General features: G+C 44.6%; 1 protein-coding gene and 1 long non-coding RNA gene across 4 annotated transcripts in view; one reads left to right on the top strand and one right to left on the bottom strand.

Annotated features, from left to right (window-relative positions):
• Positions 1-15,484, bottom strand: part of LOC126095282 (cytochrome P450 4C1-like) — a 355,750-nt gene that overhangs the window by 246,198 nt on the left and 94,068 nt on the right. For 2 of the 3 annotated variants that reach the window (XM_049910042.1, XM_049910045.1), the window contains 3 exons: positions 14,210-14,381; positions 11,545-11,724; positions 3,728-4,035 (listed from right to left, as the gene is read on the bottom strand). In XM_049910042.1, coding sequence (XP_049765999.1) covers positions 3,878-4,035; positions 11,545-11,724; positions 14,210-14,381 — 510 coding nt within the window. In that variant the 3' untranslated portion in view covers positions 3,728-3,877. Of the gene's footprint in view, positions 1-3,727; positions 4,036-11,544; positions 11,725-14,209; positions 14,382-15,484 lie in introns of those variants that run through there. The other variant, XM_049910043.1, reaches the window with a different exon arrangement.
• On the top strand, positions 4,042-8,200 carry LOC126095286 (uncharacterized). Its single transcript, XR_007521948.1, has 2 exons — positions 4,042-6,379; positions 6,487-8,200. It is a non-coding gene; the product is annotated as an uncharacterized LOC126095286 (long non-coding RNA).

The raw sequence follows: 15,484 nt of genomic DNA, 5'->3' as shown, positions 1-15,484 counted from the left end.
TCTAGGAAATCGGGTTTGGGACTTGCCGTTTCCTCCTCTTCAGGATAGTTATATATGCTCTTCCTACCTTAGGTCTTCTGGTAAATGCTCTTTTCCAAGAAACAAAATTTCCAACATAATATGAGGTGAAACATTACAGTCCCATCGTCCATCAGCAATGCTGAAAGCCCCACAAAAACAGATGCTAGAACAAAAATCTCTATCCCATATATTTGAAATTGTCCTCGACAGCAATGATAATTAAGCTTTCGAACTGCACGTTAACCCTCGAGCGGGAGCGCCTTGTTTCATTACACGAGCGGGCGTGTGGCGCACTTTGTGCACATGAAAAGAATAGGTTTCCTTATGTTACCAAGGTAAGTCAAGTATGATCGAAACCACAGTTTAATCTTAGTTTATTTAAACAAGGAGAAAATAAACTTATCTAATATGAGCTAAACTACTGTTTCATTAAACAATAATGAAATAAATTTTCACTATAATCTATTTTGCCAAGGACAGGTGTCAAAGTGGCTGTAATGATGCATTCGAACCATTAAGCAGTGCAGTTGCATCAGATCTCGGTCAGTTGCTTATTCGGTCATTAATTATCTTGTAGACAAGTGCCTCAATGTGGGATTATGTTGCTAGTTCGTAACTGGGGTCATATTTTTGAATTGATCGTAAATTTTTTCTCGCCTAGGTCGCTTTGTATTTTATACTACTGCTGCTCACTTGGACGTACGACAACACAATTTAACGCTGTGTTACCTGAAGCAATACTGAAGGTATAGGTATAGGTCTGCAGTTGTGAAACAAAAATGGAACCGCACAAAATCATTTTATTTTTGGTTGGCGCACTTTATACATAGGCTCGCCCCTTCGAGGGTTAAAATGTGTATTTACGACTACTTTAGTCTGCTTTTTCTGTAAGTACCAACGCTCTTTATAAACGTATTTCATTGATAGATAAATAAGACAGAACGTCCTAGTGAGAAACACGCTGAACGTCATCCAAGTTAATGGTGTAATCACTGTAAATAAGAGTTGTAAAGAAAGTCGCCAGTATCTGTGGGGTAAATCTCATCGATAATTGCAGAAATGGGAGTATTTGCATTAACGTCACCAGAATAATGCAGTAGTTCGTGCATCGCAAACATTACGCTTGAGGTGCCATAGTACACGAAAAACGCACTTCATATTTTGGAACTATTTTCCTAAAGGCATCTTGCCGCCTATAAATAAAGAAAAAATCGCGACTGCCAGAATCAGATGTTATTGTATTTCAAACAGAACTACATGATTCCGCGCTAGCAGACAACTGTATCGCTTAACATGACGTTGGAAAACATGGCGCCTAAGTTTTCAATTGGCTTCAAGTAATGCAATACTTTGACCAGTCTTTGTTGATTATACAGGATGTTTCACGATTCATGTCACACGCTTCTAGAGGTTGCAGAAGGTACTTAGCAGATCAGAATTACTTAGGAAACGTCTGGAAGCGTCATACAGCGACGCTACAGAGTGTCCAAATTACAGGGGCTGTGAATGTACGTGTATATAAACAGAGCGATTGCAAGATGATATTACAGAGTTTCTAGGATAATGGAGAAGGATAAATGTGCAAATGTGAGGTAAGGGTGCCTGCACCGGAAACGAACGAGTCGGAAGTTATAAGCGAAGACCAGTCTCATACTTTTGACAGTGGAATGCATGTACTGGTAATGTTGTTGCTAAGATGGTAGTATAGACACCTTTCAGAGGTGGCAGTATGGACCAGACCAATAAAAAAAATGTTCACTGGACATGGGCTCTCTTCTGAGACATGAGCAGTTGTTCAACAGGGAAGATACGTTCCACAGTAGCGAAGATGAACAAGTGCACATAGCTCCTCAGATATGCATTTTAGACCCATGTATGCTGAATATTTATTCTTTGGTTGGTTCCATACTGGCGGCTACGCTATAGCCTTAGTAACAACAGTACCAGTACATGTGTTACATTGTCAGAGATATCAGAATGGTTTTCGCTTATAACTTTCGACTCGTTCGTTTTCGGGACAAGGATCCTTACCTCAAATTGATATATTTGTCCTTCTCTATTATCCTGGAAATTTTCTAATATCATCATGGAATTACGCCGGTGTCGGCACCTATAATTTTGACGCTCTGTAGCGTCGTTGGATAACATTTCCGGACATGGGTTCCTGTGTAAAACTTGATCTACTAAGTCCCCTCTACAACCAGTAGAAGAGTTTCACATGAATTGTGAAACATCCTGTATAGGTCTATGGTTCAAACATTGCGATATTTATCAGCATTATACGCTGATCAGCCTGAACATTATGATCACCGACTTACTGTCGAGACAAAGCCATCCAGGCGGTAGCAACAGCATCTGGCGAGGAATGACTGCTAGTCAAACACGTGCAAGGTGCTTGTAGTATCAGTGATGTGCTGCTGTCCATAGGTAGAATGGGGAATGTGCGCGATCTACCTGAGTTCGACGGAGGGCAAATTGCGATGGTCCAGACGCTCGCCACGGCATTTCAGAAACTGCACTACTTTCCAGGTGTTCGAGGAGTGCTGCGGTTAGTATCTTCAACACGTTGCAAAACCAAGGTAAAACCACGTCCCGTCGTAGTGGGGTTGGGCGGCCAACTCTCATGTCTGACATTGTAGACCAGAGAGGCTGGTAAAACACGACAGGCGACGAACTGTAATGGATCTAGCATCAGACTTTAATCCTGGGCACAGTGCAAGAGTGTCTGAACACACAGTGCAAGAAAATGGCCCTAAGCACTATTGGACTGAATATCTGAGGTCCTCAGTCCCCTTGACTTAGAACTACTTGAACCTAACTAACCTAAGGACATCACACACATCCATGCCCGAGGCAGGATTCGAATCTGCGACCGTAGCAGCAGCGCGGTTCTGGACGGAAGCGCCTAGAACCGCTCGGTCACAGCGGCCGACACACAGAGTCCACCGAACACTCCTGATGATGGGTCTCTGGAACCGACGACCCATGCATGCGTTAATGTTAACACCACGACATCGGCAACTACGACTGAAAAGAGCACACGAACATCGGCACTGCACGTTGGTGCAGTGGCAGGGCGTTGCATGGTCTGATAAGTCCTGATATCTTCTTCATCATGTCGATGGGACGGTACGAATCCGTCGTCTTCCAAGGGAACTGCTCCTTGACACCTCCACTGTGGTCGGAGACAAGTCACGGCGCCTCCATTATTGTATGGGGAACAATCACGTGGGCACCCATAGATTCAATGGAGGTCGCGGAAGGCGTCATGACAGCTAAGGAGTAGCGTACAGTGGTTGTAGACCACGTACACCCCTTCATGACGGCCATGTTTCCTGACGATAATGGCATGTTTCAACGAGATAGTGCGCCATATCACAAGGCCAAAAGTGTGATGGAATGGTTCGAGCAACACAGTGGCGAGTTCTAATTAATGTAGTGGCTCACCAACTCGCCAAATCTGAACCATGACGAACACATCTGGAATGTGATTGAACGTCGCGTCGAGCTCATAGCCCCCTCCCCGGAATTTACGGGAATTAGGTGACTTGTGTGTGTAGATGTGTTGCCAAGTCCCTCCAACGGCCTACCAAGGGTTCAAGGGCTCATGGCCTCCACGTCATGACACATCGCCAAAGGTGCACACACAGGCCATTAGGTAGGTGGTCATAATGTTCTGACTCACCAGTGTTTCCATCTAGTTAAATAAATGACAAAATAATATTTATTGAAAAAATTGTAAAAACATATACAAGGTTATTAAAATAGTCAAATCACAAGATGAAAAAATGATGACGTGAAGTGCTGTTGGCGGACTTCACAAGAGACAGACAGAGGCGCCGCCACAGACTCTGCACTACCGCGGCCGCAGCCTGAGGTTGACTCCGTTCATCGGCCTCAGGACGAGCTCGCCGATCAGCTTGAGATCCTCCAGTCTGTCCACCGTCTCCACGCGGAAGTTGCGCAGCACGTACGACAGCACCGCCTTCTCCTCCAGGATGGCGAACTTCTGGCCTGAGAATTTCAACAGACAAAGCACAGTTCACTACAGACTAAACAGTTGCTGGTGGCTGATGGAAACACTAATGACTCACTTCTAGTGTGTTTCCTTATGTTCGAGGTCATCAAACTAGAAACTTAAAATTAAACTATAGAAGCTCTTAAACTATGTAGCTCCATCCCGTCTGTACGTATTTAATACTATCTGATCGAATGTATCCGGAGAGAGTTATGTAACGCGAAATACACAACTAGATGCAACGCGAGGCCGACCAGCAAGTAGAATGTCCAGTCACATTAAGGTTACCACCTGTCAAAAGTCTCAATTACCAACTTTTGCAGTGCGTACCGCAGCGAGGCGAGCAGGAAGAGAGTAGGTGACGTTCTGGAAGGTACTGACAAGGATGTGGAGATATGCTGTCTCCAGTGCCGTCGCCATTTGCTCTAGGTTCTTCGGTTGAGGATGCAAGGCACGAACAGCCCGGTCGATGTGGTCCTACAGATTATAGACTGGGTTTAAATCTGGGCAGTTTGTTGGTGAGGGAATATGGTAAACTGATCCTGTTGCTCTTGGAACCACACACGTACACTGCGAGCTGTCCTGTTGGTGAATGCCAACATACCGAGGAAAAACAAACTGGAGGTGGACATGGTTCATAAGGATAGATCCATCGTGCCTCCCAGAACGACGAAATCATCCAGTGAGAGCCCTCTGTTCTGGAAGCTTGCGAAGATTGTTGCAGGATGTTCACTTTCAGGCATTTCACGCTGTACACGACAGTGGTCATCTGAATGGTGCAGCACAAAACGTTCTTCATCTGGAAAGTTCGCCTTTCGACACTCAGTGGACGTCAAGTTGCGATACTGGTGTTCAAATTCAAGTCTTTGCCGCCGATTAACAGCAGTCAGCTTGGGTGCATGAGCCAGGCGCTTGCTGCCGAGGTACACAAGTAGCAATGTTCACTGATAGGTCGTTGAGGAGGCACTGTTGGTAGTCTCTTGGTTCATCCAGATGGTCAGTTACTCATCAATCGCTCGTCTTCTCGCCCGTACACATTGCCGCAGCCATCGTTCGTCCTTGACATCTACGGCCTGTTGCGCACCAGAGTTGCCCCAGTACAAGTTTCGGAGAGCATTGTGTAGAGTGGTTGTAAAAAGTCGTATGAAACCAGCGAAACGAACCACTCGTGAGTTAAAAAGTGCTACCAGCAGTTCAGCTAGACAAATGGCTGTCCGTAGAGAGTTAAAAAGAAATGGGTACAATGGCCGATCGTAAGCCATACATTTCTGTAGTCAGTGCTAAACGACCCTTCAGGGCCGGGGGAGCGGTGTGCTGGCTAAAACCCTCTTCGTATCTGCATCCAGTAGTATCAATGGGTTGAGGATGACACAATTGTCGGTCGGTACCTCTGGGCCTTCAAGTCTTGCAAGTCTTGGTGTATGTTCTATACCATGAGGTCTTTTATTTAATGTAGTACTCCTTTGGGAGTTACTAACAGTCGAACACTAAGGAGAAATGCCCAGCTACCAAGCATCCTAAATAAAGGTTACAATAGAGAAAACTAATAATCATATTAACAGAATCACTCATCCAGCATATTTTCACCTATGTGAATGTTAAGTGCGCCGCCACTGTTCCAAATTTTAAGCACTCCGTCCAAATCCTATGACCACACGCACTCCAGCTCACCCCCGTATCAATTACTTTCTCTCACACGTGTACTGTACGAATTCTTAACGTTCCCAAACCCCCTCATACACCTATTATATCTTCACTTGTCCTGTATTTTGTGTGCCGACCGGAGTGGCCGTGCGGTTCTAGGTGCTATAGTCTGGAACCGCGAGACCGCTGCGATCGCAGGTTCGAATTCTGCCTCGGGCATGGATGCGTGTGGTGTCCTTAGGTTTGTTAGGTTTAATTAGTTCTAAGTTCTTGGGGACTGATGACCGCAGAAGTTAAGTCCCATAGTGCTCAGAGCCATTTGAACCATTTATTTTGTGGAACTCTGACCCTTGAAAGAAAGTGTATAATCAGCTTTCTTTGGATAACCATTCCCCTTTATATTGTGTCTCTCAAAAGCATAATATATTTTACTGCCTTGAAAACTTCATGACACTTTGTATTCGGGCGCTGTATGTTTCAGCATCCAAAAGTTCTTTTTCTTTGCCTTTAGTCGTCATCAGTTTTTATCGACTTTATGGAGGCTTCTCATTAGCACTGTTGCATATAAGCTGTTTTTCTAGAGGATAGTGGTACAGGCACATCGTTTGAACATCCAGCGGAATTTGTACTCTGGGAAAACTTCTCTAGGAAGAAAGGCTTCAACAAGCGTATACAGAGAACTGTCCCGTCCATAAGGTGTTTGCAGTTATAGAGGAAATTAGAAAAAATGCCCGCAGCCTTCAAAACTTCTCTAGGAAGAAAGGCTTCAACTAGCGTATACAGAGAACTGTCCTGTCCATAAGGTGTTTGCAGTTATAGAGGAAATTAGAAAAAATGCCCGCAGCCTTCAAATACTTTAAAAGTGTCGAAGTGGGGGAAAAAACAAGAGCTAGGCTAAGGAGATTACAAGAAAGAATAAATATAGGATTTGTCTCAAGGTAAGTAGAAGAAAGGGCTGTATCCATGTATGGCAACATGCAGTGCGCATTTCGCTTGCCGTCCAAATGACAGATTCCTGTATCCTTGTTGGTCTAGAGCCCTTTATTTTCGGTATTCAGTCCAGCACTCTAAGTAGTATAACATATAATGAAATGGGTCAAGAAAGTTGAATTCATAAAATTCACGTGTTCTCATTTCTTTTCCTTTTATTCGTACAATAAGCTTTCTTCCTCCCCTCCTCCTTGCGCGTGTTTGTATGAGAATGCGTAACTGGGAGATTACGAGTTATCTGAAGTTCGCCCCAATGAGGTTCAAATGGCTCTGAGCACTATGGGACTCAACATATGAGGTCATCAGTCCTCTATAACTTAGAACTACTCAAACCTAACCAACCTAAGGACATCACACAACACCCAGTCATCACGAGGCAGAGAAAATCCCTGACCCCGCCGGGAATCGAACCCGGGAACCCGGGCGTGGGAAGCGAGAACGCTACCGCACGACCACGCGCCCCAATGAGATCAGAGGTCTTCGTAGAGTCGTAGGTTGTGCTGCCAACCAAACCTTTAGACTGCTTGAGGTTTTTGCATTTTATTTCGTGAGATTGTATACCGCAGGAATGGTTTTATTTACGATTGTGTTTGATAAAGCCGTGTTGTGATCAATAGACTGTTGTGAATAATATCAACCAGCATTTCACTTCCGTTGCCCCTTCCATTCACCTTGAGAGCCATGAAAAGAGAACAATTTTATGATGGGCGTATCGACTACATCGAGTATTAAAGGAAACTTTGATTTTGTGTGAATTAAAATCGCTGATTGAACAGCCCGCGACGTTATTTTCGGCTACTACCAGTAGACCCATTGTGTATTCAGTCGGTTCCTGTTGTCACTATCTGTTGTAGATCAGACATAGATTTCATAATAATCAGTTTATTCGGCCTTCCTCAGAAGGACATCGATCACCTGTGAATCAATGCCAAGACAAATAACTGCTTCCACAAGGGCCAGAGGTAGACTATCGCGTTGTTGACTTGCTGATTTTGTGAAGCTCTTTCTCTTGCATAAAAAATCCATTTTTTGATTGTAGTCATTTCCCTGTCTGTAAATGTACATCAGATCTACCGATTTCCGACCCATTCGGATAATTCCTTACTGATGCGAAGCTTTTTTTTTTTTTCTTTTTCTTTCCCACGTAATGTGCACATAGATTGGGCGCAGCTGCTCGGCCATTGTACCCATGTTTTTTAACTCCCTTCGAACAGTCATTGAACTCCTGGTGGCACTCTGGAGCTCACGAGAGATTTCTTTCGATGATTTCATGTGAATATTTACAATCATCCTGCGCAATACTCGAATGGTCCCTATCTGTGATTGTATGAGCACTTCCTCGGCTTGGTTAACTGAGGTTGTTCCACCGTCAACTTCAGTGGTTTTAAGTGTTCTTGATGAATTTGTTACCCACTTGGAATCGACTGACTAGTCCACGTTCGAAATCACTGAGCTCGCCCGACCGACCCATCCAGCTGTTACTGTTCCCTGTTGAAAACACAATACCCTCCGGCTTCCTTTGCACTACTGGCTATTAAAATTGCTACACCACGAAGATGACGTGCTACAGACGCGAAATTTAACTGACAGGAAGAAGATGCTGTGATATGCAAATGATTAGCTTTTCAGAGCATTCACACAAGGATGGCGCCGGTGGCGACACCTACAACGTGCTGACAAAAGGAAAGTTTCCAACCGATTTCTCATGCACAAACAGCACTTCACCGGCGTTACCTGGTGAAACGTTGTTGTGATGCCTCGTGTAAGGAGGAGAAATGCGTACCATCACGTTTCCGACGTTGATACAGGTCGGATTGTAGCCTATCGCGATTGCGGTTTATCGTATCACGACATTGCTGCTCACGTTGGTCGAGATCCAATGACTGTTAGCAGAATATGGAATCGGTGGATTCAGAAGGGTAATACGGAACGGCGTGCTGCATCCCAACGGCCTCGTATCACTAGCAGTCGAGATGACAGCCATCTTATCCGCATGCCTGTAACGGATCGTGCAGCCACGTCTCGATCCCTGAGTCAACTGATGGGGACGTTTGCAAGACAACAACCATCTGCACGAACAGTTCGACGACGTTGGCAGCATCATGGACTATCAGCTCGGAGACCATGGCTGCGGTTACCCTTAACGCTGCATCACAGACACGAGCGCCTGCGATGGTGTACTTAACGACGAGTCTCGGTGCACGAATGGAAAAAAGTAATTTTTGGATGAATCCAGGTTCTGTTTACAGCATCATGATGGTCGCATCCCTGTTTGGCGACATCGCGGTGAACGCACATTGGAAGAGTGTATTCGTCATCGCCATACTGGCGTATCACCCGGCGTGATGGTATGGGGTGCCATTTGTTACACGTCTCGGTCACCTCTTGTTCGCAATTGTGGCACTTTGAACAGTGGACGTTACATTTAAGATGTGTTACGACCCGTGGCTCTACCCTTCATTCGATCCCTGCGAAACCCTACATTTCAGGAGGATAATACACGACCGCATGTTGCACGTCCTGTATGGTTCTTTCTGGATATAGAAAATGTTCGACTGGTGCCCTGGACAGCACATTCTCCAGATCTCTCACCAACTGAAAACGTCTGGTCAATGGTGGCCGAGCAACTGGCCTGTCACAATACGCCAGTCACTACTCTTGATGAATTGTGGTATTGTGTCGAAGCTGCATAGGCAGCTGTACCTGTACACGCCATCCAAGCTCTGTTTGACTCAATGCCGAGGTGTATCAGGGCCGTTATTACGGCCAGAGGTGGTTGTTCTGGGTACTGATTTCTCAGGATCTATGCACCCAAATTGCGTGAAAACGTAATTACATGTCAGTTCTAGTATAATATATTTGTCCAATGAATACCCGTTTATCATCTGCATTTCTTTTTGGTGTACCAATTTTAATGACTAGTAGTGTATGTTGGTGAGTCTGTCTCTTGTGTCATCTGGTGGCCAATCTCGCATTACACAATGGTGTCCGGATACTTCTGATCAGTGTATCTGCATGTGATTCCCCCATCCGGCATCTTCGGGAAGCACTCGCTAAAGGGCAAGATCTCCGGAAAACAAATGCAGTGTGATTAAAATTAAAAGTTACATTACTTCGTTTTCAAGACGGGGGCTCTTTCAGACACTAAAATCTCTGTCGACCAAATTGCTTGAGAGTCTGATGGATACACAGTGGGATATTAATAAGCTATCTCGTGTTAATTACATAGTCATATCCTATAAACCATTTATAACAGCATTTTTCAAGTGATTTAATGGAAATTTTTTTATTATATGATTGTACCTCGTTCCTATAGCAACATTACAGATGTGATACTGTGCGAACAGAGTAATCTCGCAAAATCTACAGGGTGGCGCACGAAATGTGTTACCATTTTGTTTTTGAATATAAACTTTATTGTCAATACAATCTGAAAGGATCATATACTACAATGAAGAGCCGTCCATGGAGATTTTTTCTAACTCAGCACATGCTCAATACGTCCACCATTTCGTTTCCTAACTTCCTTCAAACGAACACTGAAGTTAGTGATTACCCTTCGGCACATGTCTTCCGTAATGTCACCGCAAGCTTGAAGAATAAGTCTTCTGAGCTCCATTAAATCACGTGGACGTTTCGGGAAAATTTTTTTCTTTAGGTACCCCCAAAGAAAAAAGTCACATGGATTGAGGTCTTGGACTATTGGGGGGGCCAATGTTGTCCGTCATTGAAGCGACCTGGAAACCTGAGTGAAATGATCCGCATTTCGAAATGCTCGTGTAAAAAGTCCAACACACAGTTTGCAGTATGTGGCCTTGCTCCATCTCGCATGAACCACTGCGTGCTGAAGGGCAAGGCAGTAGCAAGAAGCTGTGGAATGAAGCTAATGCGAAGCAGGCTCAAATAACGCTCGCTGTTCGCATTTTCTTCAAAGAAAAAAGTGTCCAATAAGTCCGTGACTGGAAAGTGCTGCCCACGCCTTAATCCGCGGAGCATAATGTTGTCGTTCATGAAGCACTTGTGGGTTTTGAGTGGCCCAGAAGCGTACATTTTGTTTGTTAACCTCACCGTCTAAATGAAAATGCGCCTCGTCTGAAAACCAAACGCTGTTGAGAGTCTCTTCCCTATCCTCCGCCCACTGAGCAAACAGTAGACTCTGCTGCTTGTGTTCTTCAGTGAGCTTCTGTGCACAGGTCATCTTGTATGGATACATATGGAGGTCACTTTTAAGAATGCGTTGAACGGAGCGTCAGGATATTCCCAGTTGCGCACTGCTGCCTTTCTACACGATTTCCCGGGACTTGTACAGCAACTCGTACCGCTTCAATATTCTCCGGCGAACAAACAGGCTTAGGCCGAGGTCTCTTCGCTTCCAATACTGTTCCTTATTGCACAAATTTATCATAAAACCTGTGGATGGTCTTCTCGCAAGGGACCCATCGAGTGTTAAACCGTTGTCTAAAACGCCTCTGAGTCACAACAAGGCTTTTCGTTTCATGAAAAGTAACACAACTGCCGATCGTTGCTGTATCGTCAGTCTTCCATTGTCAGCCATTAGCTAGTCTCCTAGCGGCAGTATCGTGAATTTCACGTCATTCCGTAACTCATTCGTTTTTCCAAGCTCTGCTGGTACTGCTGGAGAGATCCCAGCGGGCTATCTAATGTGCGTCGTAAATTGTGAAAGAAACAATTGGTAACACATTTCGTGCGTCACCATGTACTATGAGAGACTTTTTTAAAAACAGTTTATTGACAGTTTTACATAGCTTGTGCGTGAAACTTAAACAACATTTAGGTTATATTCAGTTAACTACAAAAAGTAATTACTGACACATAATTATATGGTCGTAATACAGCTGCTGCCCACTTACCTATACAGTTTCGTGGCCCAGCGCTGAAGGGTACGTAGGCGTAGGGGTGCCTGCCCTGCATCCTATCCGGCAGGAAGTTGTCCGGGTCGAAGCGCTCCGGGTTCGGCCACTGGTCGGCGTCGCGGTGAGTCTGGCGTATGTTCAGGAGTATCGTACAGCCTTCGGGAACTGTGTAGCCACCTGTGAGGCCAGCGAAATGCAACCGTTACATGGAATTTCACTCTTTACAGTACTGGAATAATGCTTACATTCAGCAGATAATACTAACAGTTACTGCTCGTAGTTAAATATCTCTAACTGACTCCTAAATAAAATGAAAGTAACTGTGAAAGTAAACTTAAAACGTTACTGTAATAACTTTACAAACTCTATACGTACTGCCTGCCTGAGGCAGATCAATGACTTCACCCCATTCATTATACACTGATAAGCCAAAACATTACGACCACTGCCCAACGTGGATGCCACTTGGTAGCGGTGCGGGCTACGCTGGAACAAAAGTATGTTAAAGGAATTGACACGGACGGGGTATCACCCTAGTGAAGATATGGGCTGAAAATAGGTTGCGATAAACAACCTTGACAGATTATTATTATTATTATATCTGGGTGTTAAGCTAGATCGCACTCTCACATATAAGAGCCACCTGTACGAAGTCGCCCAAAAAATGAAAACAAGAAACAACATCATAATGAAACTGGCAGGAACAACCTGGGGATGTACCACTGAAACTCTACGTACATCAGCACTGGCACCTCTGTATAGTGTAGCGGAATATTGCGCACCCGTCTGGGCCCGCAGTAGGCATGTCAGATGTATTGATGTGCAACTTAACGAGACAATGAGGCTCATAACAGGAACAGTAAGACCCACCCCGAAACCTTGGCTGCCCGTCCTTGCCAATATCGAACCACCCTCGATTAGACGTGAAAGAGCAATCCAGAGGTACAAAGAAAAGTTCAGGGACCTACCTCCTCCCCCTGACAGATTGATGTCAAGAAATCCCTTCTGGAAAGAACTCAAACAACCGATTGATATCGATAACCTGTGGAAACAGCAATGGCAGGAAAGCAAAGTGAATAACAGTTTCCTTATTGAGGACCCATCTCAACGAGTTCCAGGCTTCCAACTCCAACGTAGAGTGTGGGTAACTCTAAATCGTCTGCGGACAGGTGTTGGTCGGTGCGGATATTTGTTGAAAAAGTGGGGTTTCTCCCAGGACCCCAATTGTGAGTGCGGAGAGAGTCAAACCATGCAGCATATAGTTGAGTGCGACGTACACGGACTTAAGGGAGGAAATCTGATGGACATACATGTGATAAGTGACCAAGCACTTTTGTGGCTGGAAACCCTGAAAATTTTATTGTAAATCATTGTTAATGTTAATTTAAATTTTTATGTTGATGTTTGTAAGTGTATCACGCTTTGCCTGTAGCTGAACGAGAAATAATAAAATATTATTACGCAGAGCCTGTGAACGAGTATCTCAAAAACGGCGAAACAAGTCGAATGTCCACGTGCTCCTGTCCTGAGAATCTGCGGAAAGAGGTAGGACAGTCCACGACTCTTCACAGAACTTGAGCTTCGGAGGCTTGTTTGCTGTGAAAAGTATGATAGTAGGGGATCTGAGGCATCTCTGCACCATGCTGGTGCACACACAAGTGTTTCGGAGCACACCATTCATCATAAATTGTTGAAAATGGAGCTCCGCAGCAGACCACCCCTACATATTCACAAGTTGACCCACCGACATCGTCAGTTACGGTTGCAGTGGGCAGGGGACCATCGAAATTCGACCGTCGATCAATGGACACGTGCCGGCTTTTCGGATGAATCACATTTGATACACTACGTGCAAGGTCGTCTCCACAAACTCCGTCATCGAGGTGAACGGCTCGAAACGTGCATCGCGGCGCGGACACAGTCTTGTGGGAGGCATGGGAGACATTGGGTAGGACATGTGCTAGTATTCGAAGACACGCTGACAGCTGCGAACTATCTGCATCCCTTCATACATGGTGTCCTCTCGACGGCGATCCCATTTTTCAGCAGTATAATGGTCCGTGTGTCGGAGCTAGAACCGTCCTACAGTGGTTTGAGGAGCATTATAGGAAAATGACATCTGTGTCTCGGCGACCAAATTCGCCTGGTGTAAACCCTATGCAACCCGTCGAGGTCGCTATCGGGCCCCATCACAACGAACACAAATCAGCGGCCCGTTATTTATGCGAATTACATGACATGTGCCTAGACATCTAAAGCCACATATCTCCACAAACCTACCGACAAAATTTTGGATCCCTGATACGGAGATTCAGTGATGTATTTAGTTCCAAAGACGGACAAACAAGCTATGAAGCATCAGTGTGCTATGGCTGTGCGAAATCCAGCGACTGCACAAGTGTAAGGTTATTGCTCTTAGAGAATACATAGGCACTGCTATCTATTGTTCTTAATCCTGTTTTATATTTCGAAGCAGGGCGTACTTTAGCCTTTTATTCTTTTGATCTAGTCCTTCATACTTAAATTGTCGATATGTATCAGACCATGAACTGGCAAGGAGTCAAATTTGGATGAACACTACATGAGTTTCCAGTGAGAGGTTGTCCGAATGCTGTGGAAGACCAGCGACAATCGTATAATGAAGGCAGTGTGGTATACTTACCAACTTCAATCTCCTTCGTCACTCGGCGACTGACGCCAGGTACACTTGGGTAGAGCCTCAGAGCTTCCTTGATGACCATCTCGAGGTACTTCATGTTGTTCAGGTCATGTGTAGTTGGACGTCTCTTAGGATCGTCTTGAAATATGTCGTTCTGCTCAGCGAAGATTTTCTCCTACAGGAAGCAAACAGCATTGGTGAGAAACGATCCAGAGCTAACAATATTTATCTCTCTCTCTTTCTGTCTCTCACACACAAACACACATAGACACACACACACACACACACACACACACACACACACACACACACACACAACGGAACGCTTATGCAGAGAAAACAAAAAGTTCATGAAATATTATTTTGGATTGTATCATTGCAGCCTGTCTTTCACAATCAGATACACACACACACACACACACTGTAAGTAGGCTGTTTAGGTTTATATATTGGTAACGCCATGTAGCGCTCTGTATGAAAATCACTGACTGTGCTGTGTGCAGTCTGTGTCTGGGTGGCATTGTTGGAATAGTCGGTATTGTAGTGTTGGGCAGCTGGATGTTAACAGCGCATAGCGTTGCGCAGTTGGAGGTCAGCCGCCAGCAGTGGTGGATGTGGGGAGAGAGATGGCGGAGTTTTGAGAGCGGATGATCTCGACGTGTGTCCGCCAGAAACAGTAAATTTGTAATACTGGATATCATGAACTGATATATATAATGACTTTTGAACACTATTAAGGTAAATACATTGTTTGTTCTTTATCAAAATCTTTCATTTGCTAACTATGCCTATCAGTAGTTAAGGACTTCAGTAGTTAGAATCTTTTATTTAGCTGGCAGTATTGGCGCTCGCTGTATTGCAGTAGTTCGAGTAATGAAATTTTTGTGAGGTAAGTGATTCATGAAAGGTATAGGTTATTGTCAGTCAGGGGCATTCTTTTGTAGGGATTTTTGAAAGTCAGATTGCATTGCGCTAAAAATATTGTGTGTAAGTTTAGTGATGATCAGAATAAGTAAAGAGAGAAATATCTGAGTACGTTCAGTTGTGCTCACCTGTTTGAAAATCAAATAACGTAAGGGTTTTACCAGCACAGGAATTCATTAATTTTTCTAAGGGGACGTTTCAACAAAAAAATGGTTCAAATGGCTCTGAGCACTATGGAACTTAACTGCTGTGGTCATCAGTCCCCTAGAACTTAGAACTACTTAAACCTAACTAACCTAAGGACATCACACACATCCATGCCCGAGGCAGGATTCGAACCTGCGACCGTAGCGG

The sequence above is a fragment of the Schistocerca cancellata genome, chromosome 8, assembly GCF_023864275.1.
Source record: "Schistocerca cancellata isolate TAMUIC-IGC-003103 chromosome 8, iqSchCanc2.1, whole genome shotgun sequence".
In the NCBI taxonomy this organism is placed as follows: domain Eukaryota; kingdom Metazoa; phylum Arthropoda; class Insecta; order Orthoptera; family Acrididae; genus Schistocerca; species Schistocerca cancellata.
This window is presented reverse-complemented; position numbering and strand designations above follow the sequence as displayed.